General features: G+C 43.1%; 1 protein-coding gene and 1 long non-coding RNA gene across 2 annotated transcripts in view; both read right to left on the bottom strand.

Annotated features, from left to right (window-relative positions):
* Window positions 1-15,928, bottom strand: part of LOC306961406 — a 174,736-nt gene extending 158,808 nt beyond the window's left edge. The window contains exon 1 of the long non-coding RNA XR_013792761.1: window positions 15,726-15,928. This is a non-coding gene — a long non-coding RNA (uncharacterized lncRNA). The remainder of the gene's footprint in view (window positions 1-15,725) is intronic.
* Window positions 1,262-10,370, bottom strand: LOC306960426 (protein NLRC3-like; the record flags this gene model as incomplete). The annotated part of the gene is made up of 11 exons (XM_079552857.1): window positions 1,262-1,791; window positions 2,249-2,295; window positions 2,958-3,131; window positions 3,202-3,369; window positions 4,765-4,932; window positions 4,997-6,779; window positions 6,847-7,027; window positions 7,130-7,193; window positions 7,893-7,997; window positions 9,307-9,405; window positions 10,282-10,370. The coding sequence occupies 11 exons, from the start codon at window positions 10,368-10,370 to the stop codon at window positions 1,262-1,264; spliced, it is 3,408 nt and encodes a 1,135-aa protein (XP_079408983.1).
* Window positions 15,929-19,777: the final 3,849 nt, after the last annotated feature.

Raw genomic sequence — 19,777 nt, 5'->3', positions numbered from 1 at the left:
CACTCACTCACTCACTCACTCACTCACTCACTCACTCACTCACTCACTCACTCACTCACTCACTCACTCACTCACTCACTCACTCACTCACTCACTCACTCACCACATTCACCATGGCTTCCTGGTGTTCCCAAATGGTCTCAGATCCAAGTACCGACCAGGCCCTTCCTGCTTAGGTTCCAAGATCTGACGGGATTGGGCCGAGCAAAGGCGGTATGGCATTCACCAGGACATCAGGAAGCTGAACCCCTCCCCACACACACACACAATCTTGTACTTCTATCTTTGTGAGGACGCTCATAGACATAATGTATTACCCAGAACCGAACCCCAACCTTAAGCACCTAACCCTAACCTTAATCTAAACCCAAGTCTAACCCTAACCCTAAAACCACATCTTGACCCTCAAACAGTTCTTCAAATAAGTGAGGACCACCTAAAATGTCCTCACTTTACAAAAATGTCCTCACTCTGTTGGTTAAACGCTCAAACTGGTCCTCATAATGCAGTGAGTACAAGAACACACACACACACCAAGGACTTGAGAGAAATGACAATAAAATCTTTAGAATCTTTGAATCTTCAAATGTCTTCGATGTCATTTTATACAGAATGTTTTTTTCCTTGTGTTTTAATGTAAAGCACTTTGGTCTGTCAAGTGTTGTTTTTTGTTTTTTTATTGAATATATGTATAAAATAAATGAAAATCCGTCAATAGAAAGCTGTGATTAAGGCTGTGTTTTACTTTTAGCATATTTAATTAAAATGCATAGTTATATATCTGACCTCTACTGAGTGTGGCCCAGTTGAAACAAAAAAGAACGCCCCTCTGCAACCACCAACCCTGCTCCCGGATTGTCACAAATCAAGTGTGTAGATTCTCCAGAACAAATGAAGACTGTGTCTTTCCTCCGTAAACCAAAGACTAAAATATCAAAAGCTAACAAAACAAACACTGGTGTGCGTCCAAATAACTTAATCCAAATACCAGAATAAATAAAGACTGTGTCTGTCCCCCGTACACCAAGCACTAAAACATTAATGACAGATGTTGAACTCAGGATTCTGGAACAAAAGGATTTAGAAATAGACAAAGACGTGACCGAGAGTTTCCCTTCATACGGTTTAGTTTATTTATTTATCTGAAGGAGATTTTCCAACATCTCTAATGATTTACTTTGTTTAATCAATGAACTGGGAAAGGAATGTCCGGAAAAGGTCATGTGACTGAAACTCATCTGTATAATTGAGACTCTGATCCTCAGTCTGACAGAGACACTGAGGAGCCGTAAGTCCAGAGCCCAAACCCAGGGCTCAGGGTGTGAGTGAAGGTGGTGTTGAAGGTGTGGAGGTGGATCAGTTCCTCAGAGGAGACTGTGTAGAAGGACAGAGAGCCAGCAGCACAGTCCACATACACCCCTACTGTCCCAGAGGAGGAGCAGGGCTGAGGGAGGGGGGTTTCTTTGTCTTTATGCAAAACAGAGAAACCATCTTTAGAGCAGACCAGACTCCAGGACTGATCATTGCGTCCAAACCAACTGTCATAACCTCCTCCTTTCCTCCTGATTCTTCTGTAAGACACTGATATAGAAACCCATCCTCTCCACTGGACCTCCCAGTAACAGCGCCCAGTCAGACCAGAGTCACACAGAAGCTGAGCCCAGTTCTCAAATCTGTCCTGATGATCTGGATACGGCTGATCTTCTCTCACACGTGTGGCCTTCTTGTTGTTGTCAGACAGTTTGAGGTTCCTCTGAGCTGTGTTTGGATCCAGAGAGAGTTCAGTGAAATCTGACGGAGAGAAAACACAGCAGCAGTTAGTCCCTGTTCACTCTTTAGAGGAGAACGACATTTATATTGATTTGAAATGGACTCAAAGATTCAAATATAAATATATCAATAAACACATGATCGATTTAATTATTGCATCACTTAAGAAAAAAAAAATGATGAAACTGCACATTTTTAAGCCACAGTTTGTAACATTTCACCCCGACAATAGAATAAAACAGGAGCTTTAATTAATGTTTCTGTAAAAATGCTTCTGTTCCAAAGGCTTCACAGGATCGTCTGAGTGAAGCTGAGCTCATTTATTTATGTTTCAGTTTAGTTTCTCTTGTGACGTAGCCACACATAACCTGGAATGTTCTGAAGTCACATTTAACTCATATTTTATTTCATATTAAAACTTGAATTCTTGTTTGTGTCGCTTGTTTCCCAGAATGCTTTGTGTGAACGTTATACTCACACTTCCTGACACCTGGTTTTAACCTCTCAGCTCCAGCAGGATCCAGTCTGAGGAAACACACTTCAGGTAAACAGGGCATGCAGATGATGTCACACAGGAACAACTAAACAGCCTCACAGTTACAGGGTCATTGTGTCGCCCTGGAATCAGGGACCTGATTTAAATTGATCGTTACAAATAAACAGTGAAGCCCAGCACAAAACTAAAGTATGGTGAGGTACACAGCTGTGTGGGGGGTGATGAGGTCTTTCTTGTGGATACTTTTTCCTAAATTGTTTTTATTTTTGGGGCGATTAGAAAACATAACACATATAATAAATGTTCTCACTCGTGAATGCGTGATTTTAAAATGTTTTTTTGTGCTTCAGCCACGCTCACGTCGCTGTATCAAAAGTGCACAATAAAAACCTCTGACTTCAGCGTCTGACTTTAAAACATCTTCAGCTCATTGACCAAACTTGGAGAACAAGGCTAATGCTAAGACTCTGAAGAGTCTCCCGGACGAGCCGACTTGTTAACTGTCCACATACGTTAGGATAAAACTGCTTCTCCTTTTTATTTAAAGATCAACACAAACACATGAGCTGATGTCACTGAGACATAAAGAATCCAAATGGATCCAAATGAAATAAAAATACAGTTTCTTCCATTAAAATGTTTACACTGTAAATGAGAGTAATAACGTCATAACTGTAAAAACTGTCCTCACCTGAGAGTGGAGAGTGAGCAGTGGGGCTCCTCCTGTAGAGCAGTCAGGAGCTTTACTCCTGTGTCTCCTGGATGGTTGAAGCTGAGGTCCAGGTCTGTCAGATGGGAGGGGTTGGACCTCAGAGCTGAGGCCAGAGCAGCACAGCCTTCCTCTGATATCAGACACCCTGACAGTCTGAACACACAGGTTTAAACAGAGTCATAGAAATGACAAACTCACAGAGATGAAGAGTAAACCCTCTGACCTGAGCTGCTCCAGTTTACAGTGAGGACTCTTCAGTCCAACAGACAACATCTTCAGCCCTGAGTCCTTCAGGTCGTTGTTACTGAGGTCCAGGACTGTCAGACTAGAGGAGCTGAGGACTGAGGACAGAGCTTCACAGCTGCTCTCTGACAGGTTACAGCTGCTCAGTCTGGAGGAGACGGAACATTTACAATAAGACACAAAGTTACACAAACACAAAAATAAGAACTGGATTTAAAGAGAATGTTTTTACAGGTGTTTAAATCTGAACAGAAAGAGAAGCTTCTACATTTCAAATTGACTAAGTGACATTGTTGCTGTTGTGACATCACTCACATACCCTCTATAACCTCAAACACAACTTGAACAATATTTTACATCTCATTGGTTAGAAAATACCACATTGACCACACATGTCCAGTGATTTCCTTCCTGGGGCTCAGGAGGAACATGAGGAGCGTCTCATAAGCTCCAGCAGCAGAACAGCCACTGGAGAAGATTCAAAGACTATTCAAAGATGTGCAAGTGGCTCAAAACACAAATTCAGCAAGTTCTAAATTCACTTTGTCTCTATTTAGAGCTTGTTGTTCTGACTCTAAACTTTAGGAGCAGCCAATCAGAGTCACAGCTGATGTGGTCGTGCTCTTTGTCACTTCCTGAAACACTGAAGACGATGGTCACACAGGCGTTATTTCAGCTCCTGTTCAGGCTGTTTTTGATGAAGGAACAACTTTGTAACAAGTTTAACTAGACCTGCACAGCTTGGATAAAAAAATAATTGTGATTTTCCAGACTGATATTGTGAATCGATTTGTGGTTTTAATATTTTATATATCGCCTGTGTTTGATTTTCATGTGTCTGAGCATAAACTTCTAAACTGCTGTTAAACATCACGGTGCTCAGTTATTACATTTCAGCTTCATCAGCAACAAGACACAAACCTGCAAAAAGCAAGAGGCAAGAGTCTGAAGAGAGAACATACTTAGTTCTAATCATTCTCACATTAACATAGCACTCTCTTCCTTCCTGTTCAGTGGCATAAATACAATCTCTGAATCAAAAGCTGCAAAACGCTGTTTGTTTTCTCATATTTACATGAAAAACCTGCAGTGAAGATGTTCCAGTTGGACGAGGCTAAATACAGTGATACGAGCGTACGGTGATGAACGGAGGAGTTTGTCTGTTTTGAACCACCTCGACCTGCTCCCTGAGGAAATGATGATTCTGTGACTCTGTCCGACTCTCAGGTCGTGAGACTTTGTTTGTTTCGTGATAATAGTTTGCAGTTCGCTCTGCCCGAGACACAGGTGGAGTTTGTTTACAGCGACTGCAGAGACAAACATGATTCTCCTGAAGACAAACAAACCCTCAGCCCTTGAGGTCACGTTACAGCAGCAGCTCAAACCTCAGTTTCAATGTGATGAAAGAAAATCCTGCAGCTCCAGGTTTAAAGCTCTAAAAGTGTTTTTACTGCCTTTGACTGGAATCAAATTCATAAAACATTGTTCAGATACAAAACTCAGGCATAAGAGGTATAAGAAAAAGAAAGATAAACCCTCTGACTTGAGCTGCTCCAGTTTACAGTGAGGACTCTTCAGTCCAACAGACAACATCTTCAGCCCTGAGTCCTTCAGGTCATTGTTACTGAGGTCCAGGACTGTCAGACTAGAGGAGCTGAGGACTGAGGACAGAGCTTCACAGCTTCTCTCTGACAGGTTACAGCTGCTCAGTCTGGAGAGAACACACTGTTTTAGGAGAAGTTTAGAAGGTTCATACTTACATAGACCTCACTCACAGAACTTTGTTGGAGGCTTTGACCACTGGCAGCAGCCTCAGCAGAGCCTCCTCTGAAGCACAGTATTTCTTCAGCTCAAACTGCTCCAGAGCTTCTTCTGATGACAGTAAGATGAAGTTCAGAGCTGACCACTGAGCAGGAGACAGTCCACCTTCAGACAGACGTCCTGACCTCAGGTACTGTTGGACCTGCTCCATCAGAGAACCATCATTCAGTTCATTCAGACAGTGGAGCAGGTTGATGCTTCTCTCTGCAGACACTTCCTCACTCAGCTTCTGCTTGATGTACTCAGCTGTTTTCTTATTGGTCTGGGAGCTACTTCCTGTCTGTGTCAGCAGACCTTGGAGAAGGCTCTGATTGGTCGGCAGTGAAAGACCCAGGAGGAAGCGCAGGAACAAGTCCAGGTGTCCGTTTGGACTCTGTAAGGCCTGGTCCACAGCCGTCTGGTGCAGATGTTTCAGTTTAGGTTTGACTCTGAGCAGAGTGGACTTCTGTGTTTTTGTGGAGAGCAGGTTGACTCCAGTGTCAACGAAGGTCTGGTGGACGTGAAGAGCAGCCAGAAACTCCTGCACACTCAGATGGATGAAGCAGTAGACCTTGTCCTGGTACAGGCCTGGCTCCTCTCTAAAGACCTGTGTGAAGACTCCGGAGTACACTGAGGCGGCTGCAGCGTCCAGCCCACACTCGCTCAGGTCACTCTCGTAGAAGATCAGGTTTCCTTTCTGCAGCTGCTCAAAGGCCAGTTTTCCCAGAGACTGCGCCATCTTCCTGGTCTCTTTACTCCAGTGTGGGTCTGTCTCAGATCCTCCTTCATACTTGATGTTCTTGACTTTGGCCTGAACCACCAGGAAGTGGATGTACATCTGAGTCAGGGTCTTGGGCAGCTCTTCTCTCTCTCTGGTCTTCAGCACATGCTCCAGGACTGTGGAGAGGATCCAGCAGAAGACTGGCATGAAGCACATGATGTGGAGGCTTCGGGACGTCTTGATGTGGGAGATGATTGTGTGGGCCTCGTCTCTGAACCTGTTCCTGAAGTACAGCTCCTTCTGTGGGTCGCTGAACCCTCGCACCTCTGTCACCATGGAGACGCACTCAGCAGGGATCTGATTGGCCGCCGCGGGGCGTGTGGTTATCCAGAGGCGAGCGGAGGGAAGCAGGCTCCCCCTGATGAGGTGCACCAGCAGCTCCTCCACTGAGGCGCTCTCTGTGGGCTCCGTCAGGGCCTTGGTTTGGGTGAAGTCCAGAGGAAGTCTGCACTCGTCCAGACCGTCAAAGATGAAGAGCAGCTGCAGATCTTCAAAGCTGCTCACTTCTTCTGTTGCTCTAAAGAAGTGATGGAGCAGCTGCACCAGGCTGAAGCTCCTGTCCTTCAGCACATTGAGTGCTCTGAAAGTGAAGGGGAACAGCAGCTGGACGTCCTGGTGGGCTTTGCCTTCAGCCCAGTCCAGACTGAACTTCTGAGTGAGCAGTGTTTTCCCGATGCCAGCCACTCCCTTTGTCAGCACTGTTCTGACGGGCGCCTCTGTGTCCGCGGGGCCTTTAAACATGTCTTCACATGTGATGGCTGTCTCTGCTCCGCCTGCTTTCCTGGAGGCTGTTTCCATGTGTCTGACCTCATGTTCCTGGTTGACCTCTGAGGCCCCTCCCTCTGTGATGTAGAGCTCTGTGTAGATCTGCTGCAGGAGGGCGGGGCTTCCTGCTTTAGCCACGCCCTCAAACACACACTGACACTTCTGCTGCAGGTCACGCTTCAGTTTACGCTGAAGAACTCCAGAACATGTCCCTGAATGAAGACACAGACAGAGCCTGAGTCTCAGAGAAGATCAAATGACTGAGTGAAATGGACCTACTGCTCCACAGACGCTCAGCCAGCTCCTTCTGCTGCCTCCTCCTCAGGAAGTTCACAGTGATCTTCAGAAAAGCCTCTTCATCCTCATCAGGCTCTAAGCATTCTGGGTAATCTGTGCTCAGAACCTTGTGGAGCTTCTTCAGCTCCTTCTGGACAAAAGTGAAGATGTCCTCCTCCAGAAGCTGCACAGACACATTAGAAATAACACAAATGCAGTCAGTGTCAGATCTGTGTGAAACAAGTCCATTCATCTGAACATCTCCAAACTTCAGTGAAGGACACACCTTAAATATGGAGTCCAGCTGAGTGTGATGTTGCTGAGCTCTGAGCTCTGGAGCCTGCTCCACTCTGTGACAGAGACACAACAGAGAACTCACATCTGTCCATGACTTTATCATCCACAACATCAGGGAAACTCACGGCTCTGAGGAAAAGTTATGTGGATGACCCATCGACCAGTCACTGCAGAGCGACTCACAGACGGGACCAGGGTCAGACGGAGGATGTTTCTGGAGTGTCCTGAGACAGAATTAAACACAAAACTGTTCTTTATCACGAGGCTCTGGACTGTAATGGATTCTGGATCAATTCAAAAATGTAAAAATGACAAACTCTTTTGAAAGTGACACAGATCACAGATATTATGAAGGCTTTTACAAAAGAATCATTTACGTTAGCTAGTATTTGATTACATCATAATTTCAGCTGGAGATTAGGTCACGTGCGTTTCAGTCACGTGACTTATGTTGTTTTGCCCCCCATTTTAGAGACCTGTGTGTATTTATTTATTGGCTTATTTGGTCAGGACAGTGCATGTTAATGAACACACTACTTTTGATTGTAGCCTTGGGTTAATTTGCATCCGTTGTTCCATGCTCACACTCTCAAACACACTCTCATTCATCCTGAACTATTGTACATGTTTTAGTGGTAGGGGACACCAGAGGAAGCTTAAGCAGACACCTCAGGATTCAGCTGTTTCTCTCACACTTTCAGAACCTCATTAAACCACTGTCTGTCCTTGTGTTTAAACAAACTCAATCTTACAGATCTGAGGAGAAGTTCGGTGGAGCCCACATGGAACGGTCGCTCCTGAGGGACTCACAGACGGGGCCTGGTTCAGAACCTTCTGGTCTGACGTCAACACTGGGTCTAAAACAGACAAAACATTTACCATAAACATGAAATATAACTGTGTGAAAATTAGATTCTCTTACAATGTTTTATTTGAAATGGGACAATATCATTTATAAAACACACAGTTTAACATTGGTGAAAACACATGTCAGTAACATATGAAAATAACCATGTGTGTAAGTGAGTCATATGTTTGTGTGTCACAACTATAAAGCTCCAAAAGTATTTATTACTTAAACCGTATGTAACGTTTCGGGCACTGGCCCGTCCTCAGACAGGTCATGTCAAACGACAACAATGTGACAAAAACCAGGCGACAACATGACAAATGACAATCACTTTTGTAGGTCTTAGCTTTCAAATGAGGCATTAGACTGTTGCTCTCCAGTTGAGAAGCTTTTGGATGTGGTCCAGGCGGGTGGTAAGAGCGTTTTTCAGTCCCAGTCGGCCCTGCTCACAGCGGGGGACACAGGTCTGAGACACCAGGACGTTTGAGGACAGAGATGGAAGTGACAGGAGGGATGTGGAGCTGCAGTGACGCAGATGGAGGAGAAGAAGGACTCACGGACACATCAGTGGTGAGTCGTGCTTTGGTGTCGCTGTTGTTGTGAGTAAATGGCCATAACCGAGCCCAGGGGTCGGCAACTAGGGCTGGGACATGGTGACAAAAATGAACATCTCCATATCGATATTCAGACGATATTTTTGCAATGCTTCAAAGAAATGTGTGCAAACTGGCAAAGAAGGTCCAGTTGGTCTTTGGACTTGTTGAATCTGACTTATTATTGTGTAGAATTACTAGAACATAAAGATATGAGACATTATTGTTTTAAACATTAGGGCGGGGCCATATGAACAAAAATGTACATCATGGTGTGACAATATGGCAAATTCATTTAAAGCTATTTTATTCTATTTATTCATCTAAATCTCCACCTTCATCTGGAAGAACACGGAAGGTAAGATCAAATGTTGCTACAATATCTACAACTTCATCTCCATCACAGGTAAATAAACAGGAGGTGGTTTTCTTCACCTTGTTGTTCGTTAGCGCCAGGCTAAAAGTTAGCTAGCTAGCATTGCTACAACTTGTCCTGATCATTGTGAACGTCTGATATGCAACTACAGGAAACGTCTGGATGAAGTTATCGCTGCCTAAAGACACGTTTTCCTCCCACTGTTCGCTTGTTTAAGTTCAAATGGAACAAAATGACGTGCTGATGCTGCTCTGCTGTGCTTCTTTTAGCGTAAATTCAGCGTTAAAGTGATGACTTCTCACTGGGCCAGTCTCAGGAGGTCTTTGAACAGAAGAGGCTAAACTCACCGCCCTGTCCTGAAGTCCCATGGTTCGTCCTTAGACCAGTTACTCCTGAGGGACTCACATCTGGGACCAGATTCAGACGGAGGAGGTTTCTGGAGGATCCTGAGACAAAGAAGAAAAGACTTTAGTGAAACACATGGGACTGTCCTGCATCAGACTGAACACTGAGCACAGTGAGGCTGATGCACGAGACTGAGGACAGCTGTGCTTCAATCAGACATGGAGAAGCTTTACTGCACCAAGAGAGAAAGAGGAGCAGAGGAGACGTGTCTGGATGACACCAAGATCATACATTGATTTTCTTTTGGTCAATGTTAAATTGTCCATTGTCCCTGTGAAATAAAAACCAGACCATACGAGTCGCCCAAACCCAGGCCTGGCCCAGGGCGGGGCCCGAGCTGAGCCTGACCGGGCAAAACCACAGCCTTTGATCAAACTCTCTCCATAGGAGTTTATGGAAGTGCTCTCAGTCTGACCCGTCACCTGTAGGACCTGTTTGTCAAACTGTTTACACACACTTTAGAAAAAGACACATGTTTTTATTCAGTGTTGGAAAAAACTTTTACTCATTTAGGTCAGTTAGAATTTTCACAATTATTTCTATCTGAATGAGACTAATCAGTCCTGAAAAGAATCAGCTCCATTATCTCTACTATAATGATGTACAAAAGGCTCTAATGAATAAGTGTGTGAGTGGTGGTACTGGCGTAGATCGGCAGCCTCTCTTCAGTCAGTCTAACCCCAGAGGCGGCTGTGGCTACAATAGTGGCTTACCACCACTGAGTCTGGAGTGGATGAATCATGTGTACAGCAGCACTGTGAGAGACTCGGTCACAGGCTTGTAAAGCACATTCTAAGTGTCAAACATTGTGATTATCATTGGAGCTGTGACTCTTCACTGACATCAGGAGCAGGTCTGTGGACACTGAGGCAGCACAGACTTTAATCCTGACTCTGGAGAACAGTGGAGGACCTCACCTCTCAGCTTTGGGCTCCGTGTCCTCCATCATGTGTCCAGCTCTGAGACGCTGCTTCAGCCCAAACGGATCTGGGGAAATAAGGTGCATGTTTGTTTAGCCTCTAAACGCACGTTCAGAGAAGAAAATGACAAATCTCCTTCTCTTCCTGTTTCTGGGCTGTAGCAAACTCAGTTCACACAGACTTTAGGAGGTTCTACAGTGTTTCATGAACAAGAAGCAGGAGCTTCATTCCTTGATCTAATCCAGGAGGAGGCGATTTCAGACGCAGCCCCACCTTCCTGGGCCTGGAGACGACACACAACAACTCAGCTATAATTCCATGTGAATGTTCACAGGTGTGACAAATCTCTGGAGGCGTTTGTGTTGGAGGCGTTCAATCAGTTCAGGGCGACAGTAGACGTGGGCGTGTCTTATAAGGACCCCATACCCAACCAGGAAATAAATGTACTTTAGCGCCATCAGTTTGATGAATATACTCTGTGTTTATAAACCTGTACTTTACGAACGCTCTGGGGTAAAGGGATATGTGGACGCCGTTTTGAAGGTGGCTGTGACGCTACATGCGCATTTTTTCCATGTTGATTCAGCTGATCCGACTGCCACAGTGTAGAACAATGATATTACTATCAGTTACTAAAGTAACTATCTACAGCTTCCTCTACAGCTTCAATTCAAGACATACATTAAAAACAAACAAGTGTCACATGTCCCATAATAACTCTTTAGAATGTCATCGGTGCATCCCTATTTTAAAAAAGACATTTTTCCTGTGACCAAACATTGTCATTGTTACACAAATAATGTAGAAGTAGCACATACATTATTAGTGGTGGATTTACCATCAGAGTATTCACCTGAGTACAGGCTCGAGTTCTGCTTTTGTACATATGGTACTCAGTAAAGTCAGTAGTTCTTTATCTTTAGGTGAAAAAAGAAATGTTTTGTGCAGCTTATTGTTAAGATGTTTTTTCTGTATTGAATCATGATTTATTTAGCTAGAACTATATCATTATGTAATGGTTTGGCTCATAATTTGTCACAACAGAAACATAAATCAGACTTCCACTCAGTAACTTCAGTATTCACAATACTAGTACTACCATTTTCCCCGAGCTGTAGCTAGTCCTGTTTTACTCTTTCTCTGCTAAACATTGGGGCTTCTACTTTTAACTTCTACTGGAGGATCATTAGTTTAAAGGAATAGGCCACCGTTTTTACATACTAAGATATGCTCTTACCTCACTTTAGTCGAGTTAATATATCCCCTTCTGGTCTTTGTCCGTGCGCTCTGTCAGGCAAACGGAGCACATACGCAGCCTCTCCCACATGTCACATAGCTCCGAAAAAGCTCACGATAGAAGCTACCAAGCTCTTCCACGTGTTCCCTATTTAAATAAAGTTACGTGAAGTGTTTTCATGCGAAGTATATTTACACAGAAATGTAACGTGTCGATTTTATAAGCAGATAAAAAGGGGGCCTATATTGTGAGGCGTAATGATACGAGGAGCACAGCGTCCGCGTAGTAACTGCTAAAGACTTCCCCCGCTCACTTCCGTCAATAACCTTTAGGAGTTACTGCGCGGACGTTTTGCTCCTCGTATCATTACGCCTCACAATATAGTCCCCCTTTTTATTTGCTTATAAAATCGACATGTTACATTTCTGTGTAAATATACTTCGCATGAAAACACTTCACGTAACTTTATTTAAATAGGGAACACGTGGAAGAGCTTGGTAGCTTCTATCGTGAGCTTTTTCGGAGCTATGTGACATGTGGGAGAGGCTGCGTATGTGCTCCGTTTGCGTGACAGAGCGCACGGACAAAGACCAGACGGGGATATAGTAACTCGACTAAAGTGAGGTAAGAACATATTTTAGTATGTAAAAACGGTGGCCTATTCCTTTAACATTAATTACTTCAAATTGGAAACATTCTGCCTAACTCAACTCAGCTCTGTATCTTTTATCTGATCTTAAAGATTTTGTTCCCAGTGAAACATTGTGATCACAATATTCCATCATTTGCATCAGCTTTATTTGTTAGAAGGTTTCAGGTCATTTGAACAGGGCCGTGATCAGCTTGATTTGGGTAAAGGTTTATGAACTAACTCACACAATACTGAGGGACGACTCTAGACACGAGGAGCTAATGTTTAACCTCTTAACTCCCACCTGAACCGACAGCATTTTCTCCAGTTCAGCTTTACCCAAATCCTGTAGGCCAGTGTAACACCTCATTTGAAAGCTAAGAGCTACAAAACTCATCTAAATGAATCTTTTTCCTCACGTCAGATTTTTTTCCATCTTTTTTTTTGGGGGGGGGGGGGGGTATTATTTGTAGCTTTTTTGTCCTTTTTTTTGTAATTTTTTGTCGCATTTTTTGTCATTTTTTTGTCGTTTTTGTCCAAAAAAATCATTTTTTGTCACATTTGCCATTTTTTTTGGTCATTTTTTGGTCATTTTTTTGTCAGTTGTTATTTTTATTTTTTTATTTTTTTTGTCACTTTTTTTCCACATCATCATTGTTTTCGTCTCAGTTCTGTCTCTATTTTCCCACCTTTTTTCCAGAAGCTTTTGGATTGGGGTAAAGCCAAACTGGAGAAAATGTGCTCGGTTCAGGTGGGAGTTAAGGGGTTAAGCTTTGTTTTCCTGTTTTCAAAGCATCTTTATTTCCAAACTGAACAGGAAACATTTACCCACGCGCTTTAACTTCATGTCCGGTGGTTTCAGTCAAATCCACACATTGTAGAGCAGTGAACTACTCGACTGGTCGCACTTGAAGACCTCTACAAGTCTCCGCACGCCCAGTCTAAAACTGACATATTTGTTTCTGCTTCACTGAACCCTCGCCTGCTCTTTCAGAATCACAATGTTTTTATTGCCATTGTCAGTGAACAGGTTATTACACACGAGTCTGATACAGTCACTGGTGTTTGTCTTTTTGTTCATGAGTCTGATACAGTCACTGGTGTTTGTCTTTTTGTTCATGAGTTGATACAGTCACTGGTGTTTGTCTTTTTGTTCATGAGTCTGATACAGTCACTGGTGTTTGTCTTTTTGTTCATGAGTCTGATACAGTCACTGGTGTTTGTCTTTTTGTTCATGAGTCTGATACAGTCACTGGTGTTTGTCTTTTTGTTCATGAGTTGATACAGTCACTGGTGTTTGTCTTTTTGTTCATGAGTCTGATACAGTCACTGGTGTTTGTCTTTTTGTTCGTGAGTCTGATACAGTCACTGGTGTTTGTCTTTTTGTTCGTGAGTCTGATACAGTCACTGGTGTTTGTCTTTTTGTTCATGAGTCTGATACAGTCACTGGTGTTTGTCTTTTTGTTCGTGAGTCTGATACAGTCACTGGTGTTTGTCTCTTTGTTCGTGAGTCTTTGTAAAGTTAATGTTGGTAATTGTAGGAGATAAAGTACGTACCTCTGATCAGGAACAGGGCAAAGTACTTCCTGAAAACTGTAACAGGATGTGGCTCAGTCTCATATCGAGACCAGTGGGGGGGTCCCCCCTTTTTCACCCGTCTCCAGGACGTGCTAGTGGCAGGCCGTGGTATTGCAGCCAGCAGCCCAAAAAGCCCTTTTGGCCATAGACAATAGAGTTTCCCACTGAGGCAAATATATTTCTTTAAAATTACTATTTTTAGGACATGGACTATTTTTCTTCATAAAAAAAATTGTAAAGCATCAAAAATACATCGTTAAAGGGGGGGTATTATGCAAAATCGACTTTTTCAAGCTTTACATCATGTTATTATGTCACTCCCTCATTAAAAACATGCCTGAAGTGTTGCCTTGGCACATTCACGTATTTTTGAGTAATCTGTAAAAACTCTGATGGCGGCCATTTTAGGGATAGGTTTGTCTGAGTCCTCCTAGGAACGCCTGAAAATTAAATAATGGCACTAATAACCCGTAACAGTTTGATTAATTTAAAACATACTAGCAGAATTGAATGTACTTGGTAAGTTTACGACTTGTATTATTTGTGTAAGTGAGTAGGCTCAGTAATGTTCACAGCACCTTTCACAGACAAGAGCCACAAAGAGCTTCACAACAGTTTAAAATCGGAAAAATATACACAATAAAAGGCCAACGACAACACAAAAACCAGAACGGCCCAAGAATCACTGATTAAACGCCTGAAGAAATAAGTGCGTCTAAAGTTGGCTCTGAAAGACGGTTGTAAATCAAAGTGTAAATCACTCATTTGGACTAACATGAAGCTCCTCAATCTCTGCAGGTCCAGCCTGAAGCCCAGAGGCTCCTCCTGATGTCCACACTTCTCTGTAGGACTTTAGTGCTGCTTCCCAGCACCACAAAGAAAACATTGCACATGAAATCCTCTCACGTCCTTATTATGACTGTCTGATGCTGACAGGGTTGTTGTTCTTTCATAGACTTTTGCAAACAGACAAGTCATTTTCCAACACAAAGCGAGTTATTGTGACTTCCCATGAGTCCATTAGAGTGAAGATTCCAAACCACTGCTATGATTGTGACAAAATATGTGATTTATAGGATTTTTTCAGTTTTTATGCAAACAAAAATAATTTCATCTTTTTTTTTGTTGGAGCTGCTGAGTTTTCAGCTCATAACACGACAAAACAAATGTAACAGGTCTGATGCCCAAACATTATAACCTTCATTTCTGTTGTACTTCATGAGATTAGTGTTGCCAAATAAAAGTACTTTTTTAATATTTTTGTATTTACTTGCTTCATAACTACATAAAGTGTTTGTACACTTCTAAATATAGTTTAATGTTCATGTTGGTTTAGGAGAACATGAATGATAGTATTAAAATGATCAATATACTGTAACCAACAAGGCCATGTTCCACGACTCCTGCTGATGCTGCTGCTAAAGGCAGAGAAACAAAACAACAGTGCAGTCGTTTAATGAACACAGTCATGTCATTTACACCGACGCCAATGAGGACGAACCTACAGAGAAGCACATTTACAAAAGTCACAAACCAATGATGTCATTCATATTCTTTCACCCAGTTTAAAACAAGACTCCTGAAGATCAGCCACAAACACTGAGTCATTAATAATATGAGAAAATAATCATTAGAAAGTCTAAAGGCCCTTTTATGGTCAAGCGGCTGGTCCCGCCCACAGGCACTGATGGTGGTGGTCAGTCCTCCTCTACAGGCGCTGATGGTGGTGGTCAGTCCTCCTGTACAGGCCCTGATGGTGGTGGTCAGTCCTCCAGTGCAGGCCCTGATGGTGGTGGTCAGTCCTCCTGTACAGGCCCTGATGGTGGTGGTCAGTCCTCCTGTACAGGCCCTGATGGTGGTGGTCAGTCCTCCTGTACAGGCCCTGATGGTGGTGGTCAGTCCTCCTGTACAGGCGCTGATGGTGGTGGTCAGTCCTCTTGTAAAGACCTAATTCTTTGGCATGAGCTAAAGTGGAGATATTTTACATCAGCTGACCTTGGATGTGTATGAAGGACCATCTCTGAACTCCCCCTGAGCAGGTCTGCCTCGTGGGGGCTCAGTCATGTCTGAGGATAATATCAGTTACTTCAGTGGATGTTTATACTTTTCTTTTCAGATAACAAAGCTACAGTACCATTAAACCAATATTGAAACATTACAAAATATGCATGATTTCTGCATCTGCCCTGGATCCAGCACAGTACAGATAAATGCTATATAAAAACCAATACCTCATATTTTACCAAAGAAAATGTAATATAAAACACTTTTGCAGTGCTCCTTCTTTGTATTTCAGCCAAATAATTCTAGTTGTGAGGTCATACAAGCAAATACAGTGAAGTAAAAACTCTATTTTTATCATTTCTATCACAACAACAAGACTTCCAGCACTTACGAAACTTCCCAGAAAAGTGGCCGAGCGTAAGTTCATGAGCGCGGCTACATATGTTTGAAGGGCCGCTAAGCTAATCTAGCTTTTTAAGCCCCGCACTGACAAACTAACCCCCAAAGTCATCGTAGCATAGGAGATTATTCGCCTGAAATGGCCTTAAAAAAACATTTTGTATTTAAAGAACGATGATATTAAGAGATTTGACGCGTAATGGCGTCCGCTCCGCTCTGAGGCTTCGTCGGCCGCCGTGCGCTCCCGCTGCTTTCACCCACTTGGGCCGTGGGAGCATAGATACAGATGACGCGTCATACGGGTACTTTGGGCCGCGATGGCGGATGAAACTGGAGTCATGCGCCACTGAGCACCTCTATGTAAAGAGACAGGAGCTGGGACAGCAGGCCTCTTCCATGTATATAATTCTATGGACCCGTGTCTGACCCGTGTCTGACCTGTGTCTGACCCGTGTCTTACCCGTGTCTGACCCGCGTCTGACCCGTGTCTGACCCGTGTCTGATGTGACTGAACAGACTCTGGCCTCTGGTGAGGAGAGAGTGGACAGCCCTCACTATCCACACGCAGGTCAAAGGATTTAATAGTTCACAACATCATCCCGCTGTGCTATAAGGGGATTTTACCTAGGGATGCACCGATACCGATGCAAGTATCGGGCATCGGGCCGATACCACATGCTTGTACTCATACTCGTACTCATTCATGAGGTCCCGATACCAGGGGCCGATACCATTTGACTTGCGTCCAGCGCACCTACGAGGCGCAGCTACGAGGCGCAGCTCTCAGCTGAGGAGAGAAGAAGCTACAAACTGGAGAATTGTTTAGTGTAAACACAATAATCCACATAGAGCTGACTTTATTACAGACTGCGCTCTCTAAATCAGAGTCTGTGCTGGATTTAAGCAGAGCTTAATGTTGTTCGTGCTGCAGCGTCTGCAGTGTTTACAACATACAGGCTAACATTGCTAACTCGCGGCTAGCAGTTTTGGCCATTCTGATGCCGTTTTATAGCCAGGGGTTTATTCATCTGAAAAACTAACCCAGCGACTAAAAAGTCCTCGGAAAATCCAAATTAAAGACATACAGCATGTTTATATTGAGGGAAAATGAGCTTCAGCAGAACAATGAAAACGCTGTAGCTACTCGCTAAGTTACTACAAAACACACGAGAAAATCTACAGGAGCTGAAGTAAAGACGAAAAGAGACCATTTAAGTAACATCTCAATACTATTGTTAAATAAAAATACATAAATGAATAAAGCACAGGCACTGGGAGCTTTAGGACATGGGCTTTTCTGTCTATGATGGACAGAGCAATAAAAATTAAAAATTATATTGAATAAAAATATAATAATGAAAAAAATAAAATAAATGGCATCAGCACAATTCTAATATAACTGCTCTTAAATGTGTCGCCGACTTTACTCAAGGAAACCAATCTGCTGTGAAAAAAGTATGAATGAAGAAAATGCCTTGTACTCGTATCGGTATTGGGTATCGGCAAGTACTTAAATCAAAGTACTCGTATCGGTTTTAGAAAAAGTGGTATCGGTGCATCCCTAATTTTACCCACATTAGCATTTATCCGCTGTTAGTGCCGCTTTAGCTGGAGTTAGCATAACATTAGCATGTAGCTTACCTTCATAGTTGTATTCAGCGGTTTCTTTTCTGTTCTGACACAGCTCGGCTCCTCTGAATGATTCCATAACTCCCTCCAGAAGCAGCATTTGTCCACATTTGTTCTCATGGCGGCTCTAAAAACCTTTAATGACGATCTGTAGCGCGTGCTCCTCCGTGGAGGCCCGGGGGCGGCGCGGTCGGGTCGCGCTCATTAGCCTCACCTGTTTCAGTGAAGAGGTCATTCCTGCCTTCACAATAAAAGAGCACTTCCGGTCTGACGAACTTTCACAACAAATGGCCAGTGTTGGGCGGGTCAGTCTAAAGCAGGGGTGTCCAAACTGTGGCCCGCTGCAAATTCTACAAATATAATATAATTTTATATTTTTTTTATTGAACATATGTATGAAATAAATGAATAGAAAGCTGTGATGAAGGCTGTGTTTAACTTTGAGCATATTTAATTAAAATGCATAGTTATATATCTGAGCTCTACTGAGTGTGGCCCAGTTGAAACAAAAAAAACAAAACACCAACCACAACATGTTTAACTAGAAGCTTTTGTGATTGATTTGCATAAACTGTTTAATTTGCAGTGAATGTAACGGTTGGAGTGGAGTTCTGACGATGGTTTGGGAAAATCCCACCATGTTGCCCCCCCTTCAATAAATGACCGTTCACGTTCTATTTTCACCACAGTCTCTCTTTCATTATAACATTCAACAAGTGAGTATAGTGATTATATTTACCAAAGTACTTCAACAACAAGCCTATTATAAGTTTCTAAAATACAAAACTTCTCAATAACCAATGATTAAACCTTTTATTCAAACCTTTTATCATCACTATTTCATAACATATATTGTTGCTCACATCGTTATTTGTTTCTTAAATATGCACAGCTCATTTTTATAACACACTGATCCAGGTCTGTGATGTTAAAGAGCCGTTCTAAAGAGCTGGTCATGAACGCCACATCCTGAGTGGTTAAAAACAGCGACACCAGAGCCTCACATGGGGAACAGCAGGCGACCACTGAACGTGCTGTGGTGATTTTGAGTATCAGAGATTACATGGTTCTGCCACAGACGCAGAAACACCACGTCTCCAGCCTCCAGGAGCAGAGTGACTCCATTCAGCTTTAATTTACATCCAACTCAGATGAACTGTGTAGGAATTGTAGGTTTGTGTGTGACTGAAAGTATTGGGACAAAGTGGCTGCTCAGCTGTTCCCTCATTATCACATTGATGAGGAGCAGATGAGACGTCCACAGTTCATTTCAGTGAGATTTGCATTCTGGATATTGTTGCAACATCCACCTCCTCAGTGGAACATGGTGGTGCAGCATCATGGCATGTATTTACTGACGTGACTGTGGACAAAAGCTGCAGGATGAATTCTGAAGTGTTTGGGCCAATATTATGAGCTCATATTCAGCCAAATGCCTCACAGTGCAGATGGACAATGACCAGGGCCGGACTGGGACTGAAAAACAGCCCTGGACTCTGACCAGCCTGGCCCAAATTAGCGTAAATGCGACACTTCCACAAAGACATGTTAACCTTTTACCTCCCGTATTAAGGCAAGGCAAGGCAAGTTTATTTGTATGGCACATTTCATGTACATGACAACTCAATGTGCCTCACAGTAACACCAAACATAGTAAAAATAGAATACAAAGCATTAAAAACACAATAAAAGCATTAAAAACACAATGAAAGTCAAGAAAACAAATCATTAGTTGCAATTTCATATAATAAAAAAAATAAAAATAAAAATCCTCATTGAGGCTGTTCCAAACTTTTGCTGCATAAACCTGAAACGCAGCCTGACCATGTTTATTATTGACTCTGGGAACCACAAGGAGGCCCCTCCCTGACGATCTCAGGGCCCGAGATGGTTCATACGGCTGTAACATGTCAGAGATGTACTTTGGTGCTTGACAATGAAGGGACATACACAAGCAGGGCTGTTTTAAACTCTATTCTCTGAGCAACAGGAAGCCAGTGCAGCGACCGGAGCAC

This window comes from Gobius niger (genome assembly GCF_951799975.1).
Source record: "Gobius niger genome assembly, chromosome: 3".
Classification (NCBI taxonomy): domain Eukaryota; kingdom Metazoa; phylum Chordata; class Actinopteri; order Gobiiformes; family Gobiidae; genus Gobius; species Gobius niger.
The sequence above is the reverse complement of the archived record's forward strand: the minus strand, read 5'-3'. Positions and strand labels throughout refer to the sequence as shown.